Source organism: Tasmannia lanceolata, unplaced genomic scaffold, assembly GCF_043159265.1.
Source record: "Tasmannia lanceolata isolate RefF3 unplaced genomic scaffold, GAP_Taslan_0.1 ptg000024l, whole genome shotgun sequence".
In the NCBI taxonomy this organism is placed as follows: Eukaryota; Viridiplantae; Streptophyta; class Magnoliopsida; order Canellales; family Winteraceae; genus Tasmannia; species Tasmannia lanceolata.
In genome coordinates this window covers 2,894,873-2,918,140 of record NW_027518701.1, presented here as the reverse complement: position 1 = coordinate 2,918,140, position 23,268 = coordinate 2,894,873, and the positions used below count along the sequence as shown (strand labels likewise).

Below are 23,268 nucleotides of genomic sequence, written 5' to 3'. Positions count from 1 at the left end.
CCAAAAGAGGGTGAATTGGGTTTCATAAAAATTCTTGCCCTTGTTAATTATAAATTAAAACCAAAGAGCGAATTCAAACAATTAAGCACAAAAGAAGATAAAAACCAAATACACAAATAAAAGATAGAGATAGAGAGAGAATAGAGTGCTCTGGGATTTATAGTGGTTCGGTTCTCAACCTAGAGGCCTACTCCACTCCACCAAGATAGCTTGATGGCACCCAATCTACTTATGGTGAAGGTTAAACCTTTTACAATCCGAGGATGGTTCCGCGCCTCACCACTTGCAGTCGGAAAAGGCTACGCGTCTCTCAACACTCGTTCTAGCAGATGGCATTGTCTCTCCAAATGCTCGCTAATTACAAAGATGAATCAAGAAAAGAAATAATACAAAATGCCTTTGCAAGGCTACAAGAGATGTATAAAGATGTACAGATGAATCATATATCCAATCCCTTTGTATATAGTTCAATGGAGGCTCCATGGGGTTTCCAACTCAAAATTATATTCAAAATGGGTCTTGGAGTATTAGAATTGAGTTTCAAGGGTTGGGAAACCCTTATATAGGCTCTAGACACAAAACTAGCCGTTTTAGGGGCAATTCCATAAATTCCAAGCAATATGAAAAAGTAGCCGTTATAGCCCTAACGGTCACATTGGTCGCCAGACCCGGTCGACCGAGGAACAGTTTCTGTTCATTTTTTATATTTTCGGCCCAATGGCCTCTCAGTCGACTGACAGTCGACCGGTTCGTTTTTCCCTTCTTTGGGTTTTTCATTTTGGCTTCTTTTGGGCTTTGTTCCATGGTTTTTTATCTCCCACTTTAACATTCTTTGGGACCTTATTTTAGTTGTCTTGGAGCCTCTAAAGCACCTATGCTTGGGGATTGGACTTTTACATTCTAAACACTTCAAACTATAGAATCTTCAACTAGATCTTCTAGGCTTCAAGTAGGGCAATCTTGGATCTTATAAGGCTTCTTTAAGCTTCTTTTGATGCTCCATTTATGATCCAATGCCTTGATCGAAGCTCCCTTGATTTTTCTCAAATACAAATATAGATTTCTACAACTTACGAGCAAACTCATTAGTATCAAAATCACTAGTGTTTGGAATCATGAAATGCTAAGGATTGAACCTTTGGGCTTACAATGTGTATTAGGACAGCCATCCATCTATTTTATGAAAGAGAAGAAGTCATTATTCTTACTTCCTATTTTGTTCTATCAAAAAACCTATTTTAAGTGTTCCTGTTTTGTTCTTTCATTTGGTTATTCTTTATACTAATATTATTTCAAAAGTTTCTGACGATTGAATCGCTTCTCTAAGTCTGTACTTTGATGCTAATCAAACCCTCCGGATTGTGATGGATTTTGCAGCAACAGTTCTGCCTATCCATTGGTGATGGCACCTCACCCATCTGTACCAGATTGTTGTGGTCAATGCGATTGAGCCGTTGCGCATGGAGCATGACCTTTGAAGCCATGCAGACGGACCTTCGAAATTCAGTTTTTATTTTATTTTAATGTTTTTCCCCTTATTAGATACTTGGTTTTATAGTAGACATGGTAGCTATTAGATGCTTGGTTTTTATAGTAAACATGGGAGTGAGAATATTCTGTGCAGAAATATATGCTATCACGATATACTTTTGTGTGACATATCTAGCACATATTTGTAAGATCAATACCTACTTAGCAGTTAACGCTTTTCTTTGCAAAAATCCCCTGAAAGACACCCTGTTTGTTTTGGATTTTGAGAAGTGATTTGTGAGTCCAAAACTGACTATTGGTCTCAAATCCAATAATCAGTTTTGGACTTGCAATCACTTCTCATTCTAGGATCATCCAATCCTACATACCTTCTTAGCAATTCAGCTCGTGGTTGCAAATCAGATAGAACCACCTTTTCTCTTTCTTTTTTTTTATTTGCATTTAAATCACATTTTAGTATAATTTATAATTTACAATTCCGTTTGGATTGCAAGAAAAACGTTTCTGGTAAAAACACTTTTTGACTGTTTGAATTACCAAGCTGAAAAGGAAAAAAATTTCCAAAAAAAAAAAAAAAAAAAAAAAACGTTTTTCTTGTGTTTTGTTTACGGGAAAAACTTCTTTCAACTTCAATCTAATGCCACAACCCACGACCAGTGACTTGCAACCAATAGACAAAAAGTTGATGCACTCTACATGGTTAAATAGACATATATATATTTACAATTTATAAGTTTGAAGTAAACCAATTAACATGATTTAAAAAATAGAATAACAGATCTTGTATTAAAACAAGTTTCATAAGAGCAATGTTTGAGCTACTATAATAACTTATATGCCTTAAAAATAGAATAACATATCTTGTATTTAAACAAATGCCATAAGAACCATGTTTGCCGAGAGTTACTACAACCGTCAAAGAGTCTTTTTTAAGTAGAATATGAGATCAAAGCACAGAAGGAACAAAGTCAAGAAGCAAAATAACAAATCACAAAGCATGAAGAGAACTTTTTCTCTTGAATATTTTAATCAAAAACTAGTGAACAAGCCGTGCGATGCACGGGGTGTCAAAAGAAACTAACTTTTAAAAATATATGACAGTGGAAAAAATGCATTCAATAAGAAGAAATAAGGCAAAGAATTAAGATAAAAATATATATAAATGTAACAGGGGATAGACACCATCGGCTGTGCCTTAAATTTATAGCTACATACTAAAATCCAATTGCAGACACGGGTATTGAATTCTTTTCCATTCAAAAAGAAAAAAAAAGCATTGCAGGCTATCTTACAGAGAAATTATATGTTCATAAGTTCACATCAAAAAGGTCATTTGGAATCTTGCCCAACTGAACACTGGTTTTGCTACCTAACTGAACACATGCAATCCAAAACCCAAGGCTGGAAAGGTGATCATGACAAAAGAATAAAATAGAAGTTCAATACCCGTGCAACAAATACATGGATCAACCAAATTTCTGTAATGGATACCACAGTAAGAAATCAGTGTATTGGAAAGACATCTCTAACAATTTAAGATACTCAAATGTGTTATAGAATCAAGATAAGCCAGCAATTAAAAAAGGAGTATAGATGCACCTCTGTGAGACCACCAGGAGAACGATGAAATCCTCGTGAATGAGGATTGCCAAAAGTCTTTTCGTATTCTAGAGAGAGAGAGAGAGAGAGAGAGAGGTGGGGAGGTGCGAAAATCCTTTTTCTTTCTCTTTAAATCGTAAGTAATAAAGAGGGAGAGAGATTATAGGAGATTTAATTGGCTGCTACGGATAGGCCATGCGTCCAAATCCTCCCCACTTTCTCTTTATACCGTAAAAAATAAAGAGAGAGAGAGAGAGAGAGAGAGAGAGAGAGAGAGAGAGAATTAATTGGTTGCTAAAATGTAAAAAATAAAGAGGGAGAGAGATTATAGGAGATTTAATTGGTTGCTATAGATAGGCCATGCGTCAAAATTCTCTCCCACTTTCTTTTTAAAATGTAACTAATAAAGAGGGAGAGAGAGATTATAGGAGATTTCATTGGTTGCTATGGAGAGAAATAAGGAAGTTGTGGAATTCCTTTTCAAAGTAGACGTTGGAAAGAGCGGTAAAACGTAACTAATAAAGAGGGAGAGAGATTATATGAGATTTAATTGGTTGCTATATATGGAGAGAAAAATAAGGAAGTTGTGGAATTCCTTTTCAAAGTAGACGGTGGAAAGAAAGGTTCTCACGTGGCACAACCACGTTGGTTGCAAAAGAGATCAACGATTGCCCTGTGGAGCAAGTAAGGCTTACAGTTCCGGTTACAGATGACCCGACATTGCGAACAATAACGTTCAAAAGGTGTAAGGAGTTACAAGCTGTGTTCTTGTATCTTTTGTAAATCAATTCTTCGATTATCGACAAAATCCAATTAGCATTGATTCTCTATGCGCACAGATGATATCATCAGGCTTCCATTAGGAAACCTGATGATATCAACTCTTCCAACCAAATCCATGAGAATTCCAGGAACAAAATGGACTATGTCGTTGAATCCCGGGCCTTTCAACATAAAAGAGCATGTTTTAATTACCATCCTCGCTGACTCGGCAAATTTTTCTTTTGCACTGCTTGTAGTTTCGATAGTAATGTTTTTTATCATCAGAGAATTAACCCTTTAGAGCTACATACTAAAATCCAATTACAAGCACAGGTATTGAATTCTTTTCCATTAAAAAAAAACATTGCAGGCTATCTTACACAGAAATTACATGTTCATAAGTTCACATCAAGGAGGTCATTTGGAGTCTTGTCGAACACTGGTTTTGCCATGCAATCCAAAACCCAAGGCTAGAAAGGTGATCATGACAAAAGAATAAAATTGAAGTTCAGTACCCGTGCAACAAATATATGGATCAACCAAATTTCTCTAATGGATAATCACATTGAATCATGGAATATTAGCCACAATAAGAAATCAATGTATAGGAAAGACATCTCTAACATTTTAAGATAGTCAAATATGTTATAGAATCAAGATAAGTCAGAAATTAAAAAAGGAGTATAAATGCACCTCTGTGGGACATCCAGGAGAACGATGAAATCCTCGTGAATGACGATTGCCAAAATCCTTTTTCTTTCTCTTTAAAACGTAACTAATAAAGAGGGAGAGAGATTAAGAGGGAGAGAGATTATAGGAGATTTAATTGGTTGGAATGGAGAAAAATAAGGAAGTTGTGGAATTCCTTTTCAAAGTAGACGGTGGAAAGAGGGGTAAAACGTAATTAGTAAAGAGGGAGAGAGATTATAGGAGATTTAATTAGTTGCTATGGAGAGAAATAAGGAAGTTGTGGAATTCCTTTTCAAAGTAGACGGTGGAAAGAGGGGTTGCCACGTAATTAGTTGCTAGTGAGGAAGCCCGTGCGATGCACGGGGCAAACCAACAAAAGCAATACTTTGGTGGTACTGAGAAAGAAAAGAGAAAGAAAAAAAATAGGCCTAAATTGATCCATCAATGAACATTAAAAAGAAAAAAATTGGCCAATTTAGAAGTCTATGTAGGTAGATACCAATTTTGTGCAGTGATAAATCGACTCACAAATATCTTAAATCAACCCCATGTGTCTATCTCTCTCCTCTTTCTCTCTCTAACCCAGAGGAGAGAGAAAGACACATGGGGAGTCGATTTAAGATATATGGGGGTCGATTTTAGTATTTCTCTCCCTCTCACACGTTTCCAAACCATAAAATTAAGACTTTCAAATAGTAATCTAATAAAATCCCTAAAACTTCTACCAAAACAATAATAATTGGCCCTTTTAATCTTCAACCAAACCTCCAACAAAATCTCTAATCTATCCATATCCCAAATTTTCTCCAACTCTCTCTCTCTCTCTCTCTCTCTCTCTCTAAAACCTAGCTCTCATTGTCTAAAATTCCCAACTCAATCTTAAATCAATTAGGGCCAATTTGGATGCCGAGAAGATTTTGATTTGGAATTCTCACATTTACTGCCCTTTTGCGTTGACATTTGGATCCCGATCAAATCCTTGAATTTCCAATTCAGCGATTCACAGTGAAAAAATCAAATTTCCAAATAAGCTGTGGAAATAAGAAATTAGAAATCCACAGATCTGGCAGTTTCCTTCACCCTCTTGGCTCCTGAACCTCTCCCCTGCAGCAGGAATTACCCCCTTCCCTCTCTGTCTCCCTCAACATGAGCTGGCAGATCTATTCATTTTGTACTAAAAACTCAATTCCAAATCCAAATACAAAATTTGAGGTATCCAAATGGACCCTTAGTGAAATCTGGAACTACCTATAACATTCCTAAATAACTCCCTCGCTTAAAACTCTCCATGGATAGGTATTGATAGGATTCAATTACATTTGCTTAATTTTGATTTTTCAGAAAATTCAAAAATTAGAATAAAGTTTGCTATGAATGTCCACTAAAATATGAATAAATAGATACCCTTCCTTATTATTATTATTAGAATGTGAAAAGATATGAATCATAAAATTAAGAAAAAAATACGGTATATAGAGGCAAACCCATGGGTTGAAGTGTAATTTGAAAAAAAAAACCACTACGAATTGGGGATATGATAAATGAACCCCTTTTCATCTCTTGGGACACCCAGCAGCTGCATTGTACGTGCCAATCAGGTCACTTCATTCCTTAAATGTGAAGTTTTCATTTACAGATACACTGTAGTAATGAAAAGGGGCGCATTTATCATTTCCCGGAATTGGAAATTGACTTCTAATATAATCTTGATCTTAGCCATGGAATTATGGATGTCCTTCATTATGAATTGAGACCCTAGGTTGAAGAATGAGAGGAGGACATGTCAAAACATGAAGCTGAATAGACTAATTCTTCATTTCTTGTTATTTTTCCTTGAGAAGAATGGATGTGGTTTTCTGTTACGGCTCAGTTTTCTCTTCCTATTTTCTCTCCATCAGATTAGTAGTTTCTTTTGTTAGAAGATTTAGTTTTATTTCCTAGGAGTCCTAGTTTAGAAAGAGTCCTTTTCTTAGGTTGTTCTACTTTAGAAAGAGCCCTTTCCTTAGTTGGTTTCTTAAAGAGACAATAATGAATATGTATTGAAAATTGCATGTGGGAATAAACAGAAAAGAGTTATTTTAATATTGTGCATCTGCACCAGAGGAATCCCTTCCCCTCTTAAAATTGTGGGAGTTTGCTCGTTTGATCTTTTTTTCTTGCAGGTTGCCCTTGATAGGTAGTTCGATCCTATCATATGGTATTAGAGCCTTGGTTCTTGCATGCCAAGAAAGCCTAGCAAGATGGAAGAGCGTGTGGGAAAGTTGGAAGAAGAGGTTGCCCTGGTATCGAATGTCCTGAACGAGCTCCGGGAATCTATGAAAAATAAGTTCGATACTATTGCGAATTTGATAGAACGATTGACGATAGGGAGTCCAGCTACTACTCATTCAGTTTCTATTGGCAATAATCAAGGTATTGTCGTTGACAGTCGAATCCAGACTCGCTTTACACGAATTGATTTTCCCAAGTTCAAGGGTCAAGATCCGACGGAATGGGTCTATAAGGCAGAACAATTTTTTGCCTATCATAGGACACCTGACGATCAAAAAGTATTGTTGGCCTCTTTTCACCTAGATGGAGCTGTGTCCCAGTGGTTCCAATGGTATCACAACGTGCAGCCGAGCCTCACATGGAACGAGATGATTGATGCCGTCTGTGTTCGTTTTGGTCCGACAGATTATGAGAATTTTCATGGAGCTCTATCGAAGATCCAACAAAAGGGGACCTTGCAGGCCTACCAAGAAGAATTTGAAAGACTTGCTAACCGGGTAACCGGTTGGACAGAAGAAGCATTGATAGGCAGTTTTGTACAAGGGCTGCGTGAAGAGATTGGACTGGAGGTTATGATGTTCAAGCCATCTTCATTGACGGATGCTATGGGGTTAGCACGCCAACAGGATGCCAAGTTGCAACGCCTACGTCGGGTGGATCGAATTACTCAAAGCCGCTACAACTCAACAAACATCGAAGCAACACATGCTAGCAGATTTTCGTAGCCTAAGGCCCCACCAAGAACGGTGGTTGCCCCTATTAAACGTCTAACCTTGGCTGAGATGAAGGCTCGACGTGATCAAGGCCTATGCTTTAATTGTGATGAAAAATTTGTTCCGGGGCATCGTTGTAAGACAATGCAAGTGTTTATCCTTGCAGGAGAAGATGATGAGACAACTCCTGATGATGAGGGAACTACAGAGAATGAGGATAATATTCCAAAAGTGTCATTATATGCGTTGGCTAGCGTTACAAGTGCACAAACCATGAGGTTGCAAGCCTTCATTAAGAAACAGGTGGTGAGTGTGTTAATTGACACCGACAACACACATAACTTTGTGGCGGCAGAATCGGTTCAAAGGTTGGGTTATTCGATGAAATTGGGTCCAAGCTTCGAAGTTTTAGTAGCCAATGGTAACAAGTTAAGATGTCATGAAATTTGTGAGAGTGTGTGCATCAACCTTGGAGGTTTGGAACTTATAACAGATTTGTATGCCTTGCCATTACATGGATCTGACATTGTTTTGGGAGTTCAATGGTTGAAGTCACTAGGTACTATTATTTGGAATTTTGAAAACCTTAGAATGACCTTTGATTATCTAGGAGAGCAGCACACTTTACGTGGGATTCAAAATTCTAAAGTGCAAACTGTGGAAGGCAAGGAGTTGACTCAGTTACTGAAGCAAAAGTCATGGGGATTTTTGGCTCAAATTGATTTTAATACCCAACTTGAAGAAGGCAAGAATACACATGAGGATCTTGCAATATTACTAGAAGAATACCATGATGTATTTCAAGAACCAAAGGGGCTCCCACCTCATCATTCTCATGATCATCATATTCCATTGAAGTCTGGAGCGCAACCTGTCAATGTGAGACCCTACCGTTACCCACATTTGCAGAAAATGAGATTGAAAAATTAGTTCGAGAAATGCTTGAGACTGGAGTGGTTCGCCCTAGCAAGAGCCCATTTTCTTCCCCAGTACTATTGGTGAGGAAGAAGGACGGGTCATGGAGGATGTGTATCGACTACATGTCCCTCAATCAAGTCACCATAAAAGATAAGTTTCCTATCCCTACTATTGATGAATTATTAGATGAACTACATGGAGCGAAGTTTTTCTCAAAATTGGATTTGAGATCCGGGTACCATCAAATACGTGTGCATGAATCTGATATTCCTAACACAGCATTTCGCACTCATGAAGGTCATTATGAATTTTTAGTTATGCCCTTCGGGTTGACTCATGCTCCGTCAACATTTCAAAGTCTTATGAATGAGGTTTTTCGTGACCATTTATGCAAATTTGTCCTAGTATTCTTCGATGATATATTGATATATAGTAAGTGTTGGACGGATCATCTCAATCATGTCCAAATAGTTCTGGATAAGTTGCGGCACCATCATCTGGCGGATAAACGTTCAAAATGCTCTTTCGGCCAAATATGCATTGAATATTTGGCTCACATAATTTTGGGAGAAGGAGTTGCAGCTGACCCTGAGAAGATCCGTGCCATGGAAGAGTGGCCACATCCTACCAATTTGAAATCATTGCGTGGTTTTTTGGGTTTAACAGGATATTACAAGAAATTTGTGAAAGGCTACGGTGAGATTACTAAACCACTTACTGTGCTCTTATGCAAAGATGGGTTCCATTGGAATGAGGAAGCGGAAGGGGCATTTGTGAAGCTTAAGGCTGCTATGTCATCCACCCCCGTGATGGCTCTACCAGATTTTTCAAGGCCATTCGATATAGAATGTGATGCTTCTGGAACAGGCATTGGAGGTGTGTTGATGCAAGATGGGCAGCCCATTGCATTTTGTAGCAAGGTCCTATCCAGCCAACATTCGTCATTGTCTACATATGAGCGTGAGATGCTTGCCCTTGTTCACATGGTAACCACATGGCGTCACTATTTGTTGGGCAGGAAGTCATCAAAGCTTAAAGTATCTCTTAGAGCAACGTGTAAGCTCAACTGCTCAACAAAAATGGGCAGCCAAGCTAATGGGATATGATTATGAAATCTTATATCAAAGGGGTAAGGAGAACCTTGCAGCTGATGGGTTATCACGACAATTTGAGAATGGGTCAGTTGAAGCATCAATGTCAGCATTATCTATTCCATATAATACATTGGTGGAGGATATATGTAAAGAGCTGGAGCATCACCATGATACAAAAGAATTGCTTGACAAGCTTCAAATCAACTCACAAGGGTTGGATGGTTATTCTTGGGACAGGGAAGAATCGTGGTGCCCAAAACATCCAATATCATTGACAAATTGTTACAGGAATTTCACTCAACTACCGAAGCCGGACATTCGGGTCCTTTACGCACATACAAAGGCTTTCAAGATACTTTTATTGGCGAGGAATGAAGAGGCAGGTTAGGGAATATGTGGCTACTTGTGATGTTTTCCAGAGGAACAAATCCGAGAATCTTTCGCCTCCAGGATTGCTTCATCCATTGCCCATTCCAGATTTGATTTGGTCAGATATTTTTATGGGTTTTATCGAAGGGTTACCAAGGTCTCAAGGCCAAACAACTATCATGGTGGTGGTGAACCGTTTGTCTAAATATGCACACTGTATAGCTCTTGCACACCCTTACACAGCCGCTTCGGTGGTGCATGCCTTTGTTCGAGAGGTGGAGCGTCTACATGGCACACCTACATCGATTGTTAGCGATCGAGATAAAGTATTCCTGAGCAATTTTTGGCAGGAGTATTTTCGTCTCCAAGGAACTAAGCTGTGTATGAGTTCGGCTTATCATCCACAAACAGATGGGCAAACTGAAGTGGTCAACCGTTGCCTTGAAACATATTTACGTTGCTTTGTTGGGGCCCAACCTAAGCAGTGGGTGCACTGGTTGTCATGGGCTGAATGGTGGTATAACACCACATACCATGAATCAATAGAAATGTCGCCATTTGAAGCTGTTTACGGACGACCACCTCCATCCCATGTGACTTATACATCTGGCAATACTATGGTGGTACAACTGAACAAGGAGCTATATGACCGTGACCAAGTCTTGCATAGCTTTAAGGAGCATTTGACAATGGCTCAAGTTCGAATGAAATCACAGGCTGATAAGCATCGTACGGAGAGAGAGTTCGTTGTTGGAGATTGGGACTACAGCCTTATAGGCAATCTACAATAGCTGTCCGCTCTAACCTCAAGTTAGCCCCCAAATTTTATGGACCATTCCAAATAATCCAACGAATTGGGCCAGTTGCGTACAAACTACTCTTGCCGTCCTCTGCCAAGATCCACCCCGTCTTCCATGTATCATGTCTTAAGAAGAAACTTGGTTAAGGGATGTCATCCCAAGTAGACTTGCCTCCACTTACAGAAGAAGGGTTGCTAAAACCTGAGCCAGAAGCCGTTTTGGAACGACGAATGATCAAATGCAAGAATAGGGCTGTCACTGAAGTTCTGATTAAATGGACTAATATGCCTAAGGAAGAAGCTAACTGGGAGCTATGGTACAACATACAACAACGTTTTCCTAACTTTACACCTTGAGGCCAAGGCGTGTTTTCAAGGGAGGGTGACGTTACGGCTCAGTTTTCTCTTCCTATTTTCTCTCCATCAGATTAGTAGTTTCTTTTGTTAGAAGATTTAGTTTTATTTCCTAGGAGTCATAGTTTAGAAAGAGTCCTTTTCTTAGGTTGCACTACTTTAGAAAGAGTCCTTTTCTTAGTTGGTTTCTTAAAGAGACAATAATGAATATGTATTAGAAATTGCTTGTGGGAATAAACAGAAAAGAGTTATTTGAATATTGTGTATCTGCACCAGAGGAATCCCTTCCCCTCTTAAAATTGTGGGAGTTTGCTCGTTTGATCTTTTTTTCCTGCAGGTTGCCCTTGATAGGTAGTTCGATCCTATCATTTTCTAATTTGATCTTGGTCTCAACCATGGATTCCTTATGTCACCCATGCCACGATGCTCAAATTCTCAAAAGAGAGAAGTGAGATTGTGGCAGACAAGAGAATAATTTGGGAATAACAGAAAGCAATATCAAATCCTGGATAAGCATAAATCACACGTCCCGATAAACTTGTAGAAGCAGTTATCAGCTAAGAAAAAAAGACAAAATTTTGGCAATAACAGAAAGCAATATCAAACCCTGGATAAGCATAAATCCACACGTCCAAATAAACTTGTAAAAGCAATTATCAGCTAAGAAAAAAAGTGAAAATTTTGGCAATAACAGAAAGCAATATCAAACCCTGGATAAGCATAAATCCACATGTCCAAATAAACTTGTAAAAGCAATTATCAGCTAAGAAAAAAGAAGAAGAAATACTCACTACAGAGAATGAAACACTAAGATACTATCAACAATATTATTGACATCATGTTTTTGCGCGCGAGAGAGAGAGAGAGAGAGAGAGAGAGAGAGAGAGAGAGAGAGATTTAATACCAATAAAAATAACAAATCAAAACCGTCTGGCAAATATTGATGCATTTATGGAGTGAATAAGAGACTAAAATAGTTTAGATACCATTTTTTAAGGGGGACAGAGAGAAATTTAATAGCAAAGAAATTTCCATTAGAAAGCATTTAATCCTAAAGTACAATGGGCACACTTCTTAGGATGATCCAAACCGTTCATTTGATGGGCCACAACATAAATCATCTCTAGAAGATCCTAAGTCCTAACCCTCCAATCTATAAAGGTTTCTATATTGTGTTGTCCCTCTACCAATCCAAGGGTTATGATCATCCTAGAGGGATGATTTATAGGGTGGCCCAAAAAATAAATGGTTTGGATTATGGTGTGCGGCCCTGCATGCAAAAAAAAAAATGTTACGAACCTAAATCAGTTGGCAACGGTTTTGATCATCTTGGAGGGAAGATCAGCCTCTTGATCCACTTCGAGGGAAGGATCAATCCTCCTTTGTGCAAAAAAGACACACTTTCTAACATGTGCTTATATAAAGCACTTAAACATAAACATAGAGACAAATAAACATAAACATAGAAATAGCTAAATAAAGATAATCTCAATCTAAATTAGTATTCTAATCTATCCTAACTACTAAAAATAGCAGATCTGGTGAGATCTGATCTTATTATCTAAAATACCAACTAATTTATTCTTCCTAAGTGGGACCAACTAATTAGGCACGTAACATTCCACCCCTTGCCCTCAAGGTTGGAGATTAAGCCTTGGGGGAAAATCAAATCTTGCATACTTTTCAAAAATCTCGAGATTAGTCAACATTTCATATGTTGTTGTCATCAGAGGTTGTGGTAGTTCTATTTTCAAATTGATCTTATCGTATCGCTCATCAGAGCTCCTTTGTTGTGTGTTTTTTTTTTTTTTTTTTGGAATGATTTGGATGCTGACGCACGAATGATTGTGGGTGAGAATCTTTTCGATGGCGTTTGACATGTTGTGAGGAGCGGAAGACTCTTCGGCGGTGACCTTTCTTTAGTGACTTTTCGTGGTTTCTTCTATTCGATTTCTTTCGCTCTTCTTCTTTTCTCCCCTTTTTGTGTTTCTTCTTTTTATTGTGGAAGCCTTCTCGATTGCTATGCTTATTTTATTCAAGCCTTCCTCAAACCTTCGATAATCTTCCATCAAGTCCAAAACAAGTGCCTTGATCTCTCTTATATTCTCCTCCCACAGATCCATTGTTGCTCAGATTTGTTCCTACACGTGGATGGATTGTGCTGCTTTGATACCACTTGTTATGAACGTAAATCAGTTCGTAACGGTTTTGATCTTCTTGGAGGGAAGATCAGCCTCTTGATCCACATCGAGGGAAGGATCAATCCTCCTTTGTGCAAAAAGACACACTTTCTAAGATATTTTCTTCATTTCTTCATTGACAGTAACATGTGCTTATATAAAGCACTTAAACATAAACATAGAAATAGATAAACATAAACATAGAAATAGCTAAATAAAGTAATCTCAATCTAAATTAATATTCTAATCTATCCTAACTACTAAAAATAACAGATCTGGTGAGATCTGATCTTATTATCTAAAATACCAACTAATTTATTCTTCCTAAGTGGGACCGACTAATTAGGCATGTAACAAAATATAATGAGGCATACATTGGTTCGATGATCTAAACCAATTCACTTGGAGTTGGTCGGCCCTGACCCAAATTTTTTCTCCATAGGATGACCCTATCCATCCGATCCATGGAGGTTTCTATCAGAGTGTTAGGATCATCTTGTGGAGAAGAATTTAGAAATGATTGAAAGGAAATTTTATGTAGTGGAAAGATTTGTTTTACATGATAGATAGGATGAAAAGCCCGGATGGGAAATGGAGAAATTTTTTGAAGGAAAATCGTGATGATTTTATTTACGTTTTAAAACGTAAGTAATTGAGAGAGATTGTAGGAGGTTGAGTGTATTTACAACGAAGTTTGTTGAAAGAGATTTTATTAAGCTTTATAGAGATTTTAGAAGGCTTTAAAACTTAGATTTTCTTGAGAGAAAATTTAGGAAAAATTCATGAGATCCTAGATGGGGTAGGAAAATAGTCCAATTTAATTTGCCATTTTCAACATATTTTTAGGGAAAGAATTTCCGTTTAGGAAAAATTCATGCTATCCTAGATGGGGTAGGAAATAGTCCAATTTAAGTTGCTATTTTCAGCAGATTTTTAGGGAAAGAATTTCCGTTTACAAAGGAAATTTACGTTATGATTATGATGCCACGTAGGATTTAAGGCGGATGGGGAGGCTGTCCACGTGGGCGTGAACAGTGAAACCCCCATCCTGCTATAATATAATAGATAATTAGATATTTACACCACTTGCACTTCACATTTTTACACTTCTTCCCTTTTATAAACCATCCCAAAACAAACCCTAGAGATTCAAACTCCAAAATCCTATTCTAATCTAGCTTCCTCCACTTTTTAAAAACTAATAAAATCCCAATCTAACTCTACCTCTTTCTAAAACCTAATAACCATTTTAGAAACTTATTTAACTCAACCTCTCCGCCACTTTCCAAAATCAAGTTTGTTTCAACCCAACCTCCTAAAGCTACCAAATAACATTCTAACAGTAACTCCAGCAAAATTAGAAACTTCGAAATCCTAGTTTAACTAGGAAGCGTCCGCCTGCCTGAATTGGCCTATCTTCTCCGGCGCACGTGTAGAGTCTGCGATGACTCTGCACACTTCCCTCAGCGCTAACTCGCTACTAGTCATGCCAAGCTACTTTGCAGGCTTCTTCAAATTCGTTTGTTCGGTATTATCAACTTCTTCAAGTAATGTAATGTTTCTGCACATGCCGTATTCATGAAGTTTGGATTTGGCTTATGTATCAGAGAGGATATTCTAAGCTTGAATGCTTCAAACATCAGATTCCTCTAACTGAGACTCTCTCATCTCTTCAACTGTTTTTATCTGATGAACACCTGTTTTCCATGGATGTTATTGCTTCGGACTTTTAGGGCTTTCATGTCTAGGTACGACCTCCTCCAAAGGTTTTGTTGATTTGACACCAACATTGGAACTTCCGCTTTTAATTTTTCTTTCAGATTAGTCTCTAGATGTAGACAATATGGAAGACTAACTCGATCAGAAGACCACTATTATGAAGCTTCGTCATACACCACATTTCTTGAAACTTCATATGGCTAGTTTCTGGGTTCACACATCTCCAACCCTTCCTTTCAAAGTTATACCCGGTAAAGACACACTGTAGTGCTTTTTTATCAAACTTGTTGCTCAGATAGTTGGGCACAAAGAGATAACATACTAAACTAAAAGCTCTTAATGATTTGAGATTTTGATACAGTGGTGAGATAAATCCAAGCTTTCGCTGTGGATGATAATTTGTCACATAAGTGGCGGTTCTCATACACTCGGCCAAAAACCGAGACGATAAGTTCTTCACATGCATCATACCACGTGAAACTTTTGCCAAGTGCCAATTCTTTCTCTTTGCCACCCTATTTTGCCGAGGTGTATCAGTCACTCTTCACCTATTCTTAGAACTCTGTGAACATTCCAAGAACTTCTGATTTTTCTTTTAGAAAATAAACCCGCACAAAATGCGAGATATAATCAATGAATATCAGTAAATAATTCATACATCCGATGGATGGTATTCTCACTTTTCCAAAGACGTAAGAGTGCACTAGCCCGAGTGGTTTCTTCGCTCGAAACGTTGTATGGAAGTTGATGCGCCTTTCCATATTGATGCACGACACACACTGTGTCATGTCAAACCTCTAGATCAGGAAGTCCCTTCACCAGTTGCACGGGCCTTCTATTTATCGCAATTTGTAGTTTTACACACAAATTTCACTTACAATCCACAATAGTAGCTCCCACCAAGGCAACAACCATGAAAAATGGTAGTTTGTCAAAAAAGAAGAAGTAGAACTACGTCTATATTGATAGGGAAATGTTATCAGCACTACTGTATTTTGATGATCGCACTCCTCACTTTATTAAAAGTATGGTATGGCCCGCACCATACGATGATCCAAACCGTCCATTAGATGGGCCACACCCTAAATAGTTTGTGCCCCAAAAATCATTTCCATAGGTTGATCTCAACCCTCCGACCTATAAAGGGACTGAATGATCCTAACCCTCTATAGATCTGATGGTCAGGATCAACCTATGGAAATGGTTTTTGGGGCACAACCTATTTAAGGTGTGGCCCATCTATTGGACGGTTTGGATAATCCTATGGTGCGGGCCGCTGTGGACCCCGATCCGAGAGAGGCGGCGGTGAGGGACGAGCCCCACCCTCTAAGGTCTCTATGGATCATCCACGTGAATGGAGAGCTCTACCAAGGAACTCTCGAAAGAAGAATGCCCCTCACAGCATGAGTGGCGATAAAAAGGTGAGATACCTCTCAATTCGGGGACTAGCCCAGATTCGAGGCGTACCTTAAACAAAGAAGAGTCGCCATCTAAGGAAAAAGGCAAATGGGCCCTGGATCCCATACTATGCTCTGTTGCAACGGATAACCAGAGATATAAAATAAGGTTCGTGCCTGGTTACGAATTCGGAAGGTCTAAAGAGCACCTCATCCGCCCAAGTGCAAACACCTGGTCTCTTATGCCATTTACTTAATAATTTTGAAGAGTTTTGGGCGAAAATCATATGAAATGGGAACACAAATCTCCGAGAAGACGTCTATCTAATCATGCATGTCTCGGAGGAATAATAAACACACATAAAAGAAATAAAAGTGTCACCTGAGAATAACTAGGTTATGAATGTCAAACCTAAATTGGTGTCTAAGTTCTGGTGTGCAAACACATGCATGTTACAGCTAAAAGCATAAGGTCTGCGCAATAAAGTAAGAAAACACTGCAAAACATAGAAAATGACTCGATACCATACAATCCTAAAACTCTAATCTATACCTAGGCCCGAGTCTTTAGATGATCTGATGTTCATCCAAAGAAGCCTACGTATCCCCGCCTCCACAAGAATCAAGGCAACGTAGTTCTTCGCACCTATTCTAAGCTATGATGCCTAAGACATCTAGACCTCTATCCTAGACTCGATCTAAAAGACCGGACTAGTTCTTAAAGCTTCTTGTGTGATTATTTAAATTCCAATGGATTGTAGATTTTAGGACACCCTATATGCCCTAACTAAATGCAGGTTAGCCCTAAGCTAATGCAGGTGGTTCCTATAATCTATGTGTAGCCAGGCTGTATATCCTAGGAAAAACAGTAGGATCTATCGCATCTTAGACCTAGTCATCAATTAGCGATGTGGATCGCCAACTGACCAGACGGAGGCGTAAAACTCCTAGCTAGGACTCACTCCTAACTCTAACACAAACAAATAAAACACACAACAAACAAACAACGAACGAGGGAGCAACTCCCGACTCAAAAACTCTTTAACTAGGACAACCTCCTAACTCTAGAGGAAGATCCTTTCGAAAAAACAATATTTTGAAAGATTTTTTGCAATTTTGAAATATTTAAAATGTTTATTTTTAAAGGTTTGGCTGGACTTGGGATGTGGATCCCAAGCTGCACTACGTACCCTATGGAAAGGGATCAAGCCAACGTAGTTCGGAACAAATTTCCTAACTACTTTTAATGACTCAAGATTTTTGAGATTTTTGGTTTTTCAGATGTTTTTGTTATTTTTAAGTGTTTTTTTACTCAAGGGGAACAAATCCTATCATCATAAGGGGAGGACAGACTCCCGATATCCCGCAAAGGTTGGACAGCATCCTATGCTTTGCGGGGGAAAAGAACAGAAACACAGCTCTGCAAGGGTTGGACAGCATCCTATACCTTGCAGGAGCGGATAGAAAAACACAAGATTTGATGAGAGGTTGGATAAAATCCTAACCCCTATGATGATAGGACTGACTCCTGAAAGAAAAACAGACTCTCTAGCTAAGGACAGACTCCTAGGCTAAGGACTGACTCTGAAAATAAGATTCTAAGAAGGAGGTGCAAATGAGACAAAGCCTGTCTCCTAAAAGAAAAAGAGATAAAGAAGGGTGCTAGTGAGACTATCAAGCTAAGATAAAACTCACAAGTAACAAGGAAAAAGAGACCTTGCGCATATTTAGCAAAGGTAAAACACCCAGCCGGGCCGGACAGCTACCTAGCCCTAGGGTGCAACAAATGTGCAACCCAATACCCATAAGGGTAAGGGGTATGTTGCCAAGCCGAGTAGGGTGTTTTCCCAAAACCAAATGATGCACAAAGAGGAGGTTTAGTAAAAGAATGAGACTGGGTAAGTCTATTAGATACATAGGTAGGATAAAGAAAAATGTTAACAAGGAAAAAGAGACCTTGTGCATATTTGGCAAAGGTAAAAACACCCAGCCAGGCCGGACAGCTACCTAGCCCTAGGGTGCAACAAATGTGCATCCCAATACCCATAAGAGTAAGGGGTATGTTGCCAAGCCGAGCAAGGTGTTCTCCCAAAACCAAAAGACGCACAAAGATGAGGTTTAGAAAGAAAAATGAGATTGGGTGAGACTCCTAAACAAAAAGATGAGCTCCAAGAGAGGTGCTGACGAGACATGGCATGTCTCCTAAGGATAGACTCACTAATGAGACAAAGCTTGTCTCTAAAGGATACAACTTTCTCTGTCTGAGACATAGCCTGTCTCCCTGAGAGGGCTCTAGAGAACTCTTTCATTGCCCTTGCAATGAATGGATTTCTAATTTCTAGGGGATACACACCATAAAGACTTGGACAAGTCTTTAAATAAATGAGAGGAGTACTACTTGGACTAAGCAAGTCCCCTAAGGATGGGCTTAGGCTAGCGCCTTCATCGCCCTTGCAACGAGAGGGAATTCTAATATCTAAAGAATTTTAACAGAAATCTATAAGACTGTGTTAGTCTATCAAAAAGAGAAGAAAAGGCTACCAGATAATCGCCAATTTCATTCTAAAAATAAATCAAGTGCTAAGCAAAGAAGAATTTTCAAATAAAAAGAATATACAATCTATAGCAATCATAAAATGATAAATAACATTAATTAATCCAGACCAGCCGCTGGATAGCCTAATAAAGTAAAAAAACAATATCAAACACTTCAAAACCAACCACAAACCCCAATACGGGGACTCCAATGAAATCAGATGATGCCAAAGTAATCATCTGATATCAAATACACATGATAATATTTCTAATCCCGCCTTGAGATCAGACAGTACTCATGTCGATGATTCGAATAGAGTAGTTATCTGATCTCCTTCTTCCTATTAACAATTCATTTAAATAATAAGGAATGAGTATAATAAGCTTTGAGATAATCTCACCTGAACAATCTATTTATTACCGTCTTTGAACCCTAATTCAAAGCTTAGTATAAAAGAAAAGTAATAAATTCTCAATATTTTATACAAATTTTTCTAATGATATTTCTAATCTATACAAAGTATAAATTAAAAGAGGCATTTATTTAATATATGCAAGCAGCGAAATATAACTAAATCTAAAGATATGATATTTGCTATTGTCAGGGTGAAATAAGGCTGTTAATATCAAAATGGAAATGGCTACCACTATTAAGGTGTGAGAGAGAAAATTCTAAGACTTATTAAGGCTGGATAAGCCTAAAATGAAAAGGGGAGCGCTATTCAGACTATGTAAGTCCTCTAATAATGGGCTTGGGCTATCGCCTTCATCGCCCTTGCAATGATAAGGCTCCTAATGTACAAGGAATACAAACCTAAAAGACTGGGCAAGTCTTTTAAGTAAAGAGGAGAGTGCTACTTGGACTGATCAAGTCCCCTAATGAAATCAAGACATGATGATGAATACCCTTAAGGAGGTATTTCTCAAAGAAGGGAATTTTAAGTGCAAGAGAATGCAAGGCAAGACAATTATTTGCAAATGATATGTTCAAATGAAAAGAAAAAGGTTTAGTTTGCCATAGAAAAAGAATCCCAAGAATTTGGAAAGCATGGAAATGCATTTGGAAATGATTTGAAGAATTTTGAGAGCTTAAATGTCTAGGAATGCTAAGTTCTTTTAGTTCAAGTGCAAGTCTCTATCATAGCTCCTTAACATTTTTTTAATTAACCATTTTCCAACATCTTTTACAGATTTCCAATATGTTTAATTAAGATTCAAATCATTCGTAGATCACTTGTTCGCATATCAGTATCAAGTTTAACAAGGCATTGTTAAAGCACAACCAAACCCCCAATTTTTACTAAAACGCATCAAAATGTAAAACAAGTTATGGAAATTTACTAATACATGATTTATAACTTGCTAGTATGTTTACATATCCAAAATAATCATTAGAAATGATTTAGAATCAAAACAATAACAAAAAGCAAACTATATCATATTAATGACATAAGGTGTAGAAAATGTGATTTTCTGAGGAAAATTTGACCATCTAGACATCAAAACCATCAAAACTCACAATTATCAAAGTTGTAGATCTCATGATTAGTGACATTTTATCTTTTGACCACTTCGGCCAACTCCAGCCAGAAGTGGTTAGAAAATGATCATCTCTAGGTTATCGCCATTAAAAAGCACATTAGGTGTTTGGCTGAAAGTTTACACTCAATTTTGACACCCAAAATGTTGGTTCTGAAGAAATTGCACAATAAGAAAGTTTCAAGAAAATTTGTAAGGAACAACTTTCCTTTCTACGGTTCTGGCCAATTCTGACCATAAATGATCTGAAAACAGCCGACAATGTACTGTGTACAGCATGACAATTTTTTCGAAACAGCTGAAATCTTACAAAGGGATTTTGACAATCAAAACAGCGGTTCTGGTAAAAATTTGCACAACAAGAAAAGTTTGAGAAATTTTATATGAAGCAACTTTCCTTTGTACGGCTTTGGCCAACTTTGACCAGAAATGATCCGAAAACAGCCGACAATGTACTGTACATAGGGTCTTAACTCAAAATCGAACTCTAAAAAAAAAAAAAAAAAAAATCCTAGCTGAAACAGAGCATACAACGAAAGGAGAAAATAAAACAGTTGGTTTAATTATCAAGGTGTGAGGGCTGTTCGTATACAAATGGGATAGGGGCTGTCCATATACAAATGGAGCATGGGGGCTGTGAGCTTTGGCTTAATAAAATATGGTCTGTTAGGGGAAACAAGATAGAAATGGTATCGAGAGAATAATTTAGGGCATTGTGAGGCCACAAGAAAAATGATCTAAATGAGGCCTGTTAGGGTGAAAATGAAGGTGAAGGTAAAGGTGTTGGTTGCAAATGCAGAGTCTAATGGTATTAACACAAAGAGGTAACCTCTAACACATTTCTCTAATATGGAGCTTATAAATTATGCATCATTTTTAGCACTTATTCAGTGATCTACAACACAGCTCGAATCTTCAGCACAACTTGAATAAAAATATGCATAATAAACTTCAAACAAAATATAAAGAAAACAGAACAGACTTGTAGAATTTATCGTTACAAACATTAATCAAAACCGGTTGAAATGAAACCTAGTCTATAAACATCAAGGCAAACTAAAAGGAATAATTTCTTTGTTAAATTCAATGTGAAAATTTTTTATTCCTAAAAGACTAAAGAGTAGATGGAAAAGAGAGGAAAATATTATTAACCTAATTTAAAACCCTCAAAACCAAGAAGGTAAATCCAAATGAATAGGGATACATGAACTCACAGAATTTCTGCAAGAACAATTTAAACATATAAAGGGACTTATAGTGAAGATAAAAAATAAAAAATAAAAAATCCTATAATAATATAACAGAACTTACAAGATCAATAAAGAGCTAAAATTTCTCTAAAAAAAAAATCAAATCGAAGCATAGATCTTCTGTCGAAAGTACATATAAGATGATAAAATCATAGAGTCGATCGAAAGTTCAGATCTTCCAAAACTCAATTTAAAAGAATACGGTTCCTATCACAAATATATGCAAATCACGAAATTAATTAGGAACTTTGATCCTTCTAACCAAAGCCTAGATCTCTAACTAAAATCAACTAAATAAGATGATCGAAGGCATCAAAACCCCCTTAAACTTCAAATTTGTGCAATGAAAATACAAATCTAAGCCGAAAAAAATTGTAGATCTTAAATTCGGTTAACAAAATGTGGACTAGAAAGAATTTCTAAGATACACAAGTAAAAAAAAAAATTAACAATGATTTTTACGCAGATTAAAAAGAAGTAAACACACAAATATACTAACCTGAGAAGAAGGAGATTGTCTTGAGCTCGCCGAGGCTTGACCAGAGCTTGTCAGAAAAGAAGAGTTGCCGGAACTTAAAACAATAAAATCTGTGTTTCTTCTTCTTCTTCTTTTTCTTTTTTTTTTTTTTGAATCTGAACTCTGAGCTTTAAATCTGCTGAAATTATCAAATCCTAATGAATCTTTTCTTCTTTAATAGAAGATAATGAAGAAGACGAGCCAGCCGCTGTTGTTATGAGGCTAACGATTTCAGATATGAAATTCCTATGATCTAAATAAAGAAAATGAACCGAATCGCATCATAACAGAGCAGATCTAGTTTTTTTAAGAATGTTAGGGTTTGAAGAAGGAACGAAATGGTTGATCTGAAAAGAAATAAAGATCTGAGGGAAGAAAATGAAGAAAAATGACAAGATCTGCAACAAAACGATCGGATCTAAAGTAGATCTAAGGCATGAGATGAACAGATCTAAGTTTTTTTGTGAAAAACTAGGGTTTCTAAAGTGAATACACAGAGAAATCAGCAAATCTAAAGAAGAATAAAAGGAAGAACAATAAAATCTCACGATCAAGATCTGGCCGGAACTAAACCGGAGATTGATCGGAGAGAAAGAAACGGGAATAAAGGTTTGGGATTTGGGGAAAGCTCTCGTTCTCTCTCTTCTCTAATTCTCGTTAATTTGGAAAAATCCGATCCTTGAAAAATGAGCGAAATTTGCTATTTATAGGCAAACCGAAAAACTGATATCGGCACTCTATGTTGATGAGCGCACACATGCGCGACCCCAGCTGGCTAATGCACCCTCCCCACGCTTGATAACTGCACTAACTCCACTTGTCTTTTTCAAATTTTCTTGGTGGATTTTTCTGAAATTTTGCCGAGACAATTCTGAGATCCTAAGGCTTCTGAAAATGTATTCAATGGTATTTGGGGTCTTTGGATAACTTGAATTTTTCCTAAAATACAAAGTTTTTAGGGTAAAATGAAAAACCTAGTGGGCCACCCCCTATTTACACTACACACACCCTCTCAACCCGATTGCTGGGCAAACGAGTCCTGATCTCGATGAAATTCTGCAAGGGGTTAAA

General features: G+C 37.6%; 1 protein-coding gene across 1 annotated transcript; it reads left to right on the top strand.

Annotated features, from left to right (window-relative positions):
• The first annotated feature begins 7,595 nt into the window (after window positions 1-7,595).
• LOC143857441 (uncharacterized) lies at window positions 7,596-8,456 on the top strand. The gene has a single exon (XM_077367867.1). The coding sequence runs from the start codon at window positions 7,596-7,598 to the stop codon at window positions 8,454-8,456; it is 861 nt and encodes a 286-aa protein (XP_077223982.1).
• The last annotated feature ends 14,812 nt before the right edge of the window (window positions 8,457-23,268 follow it).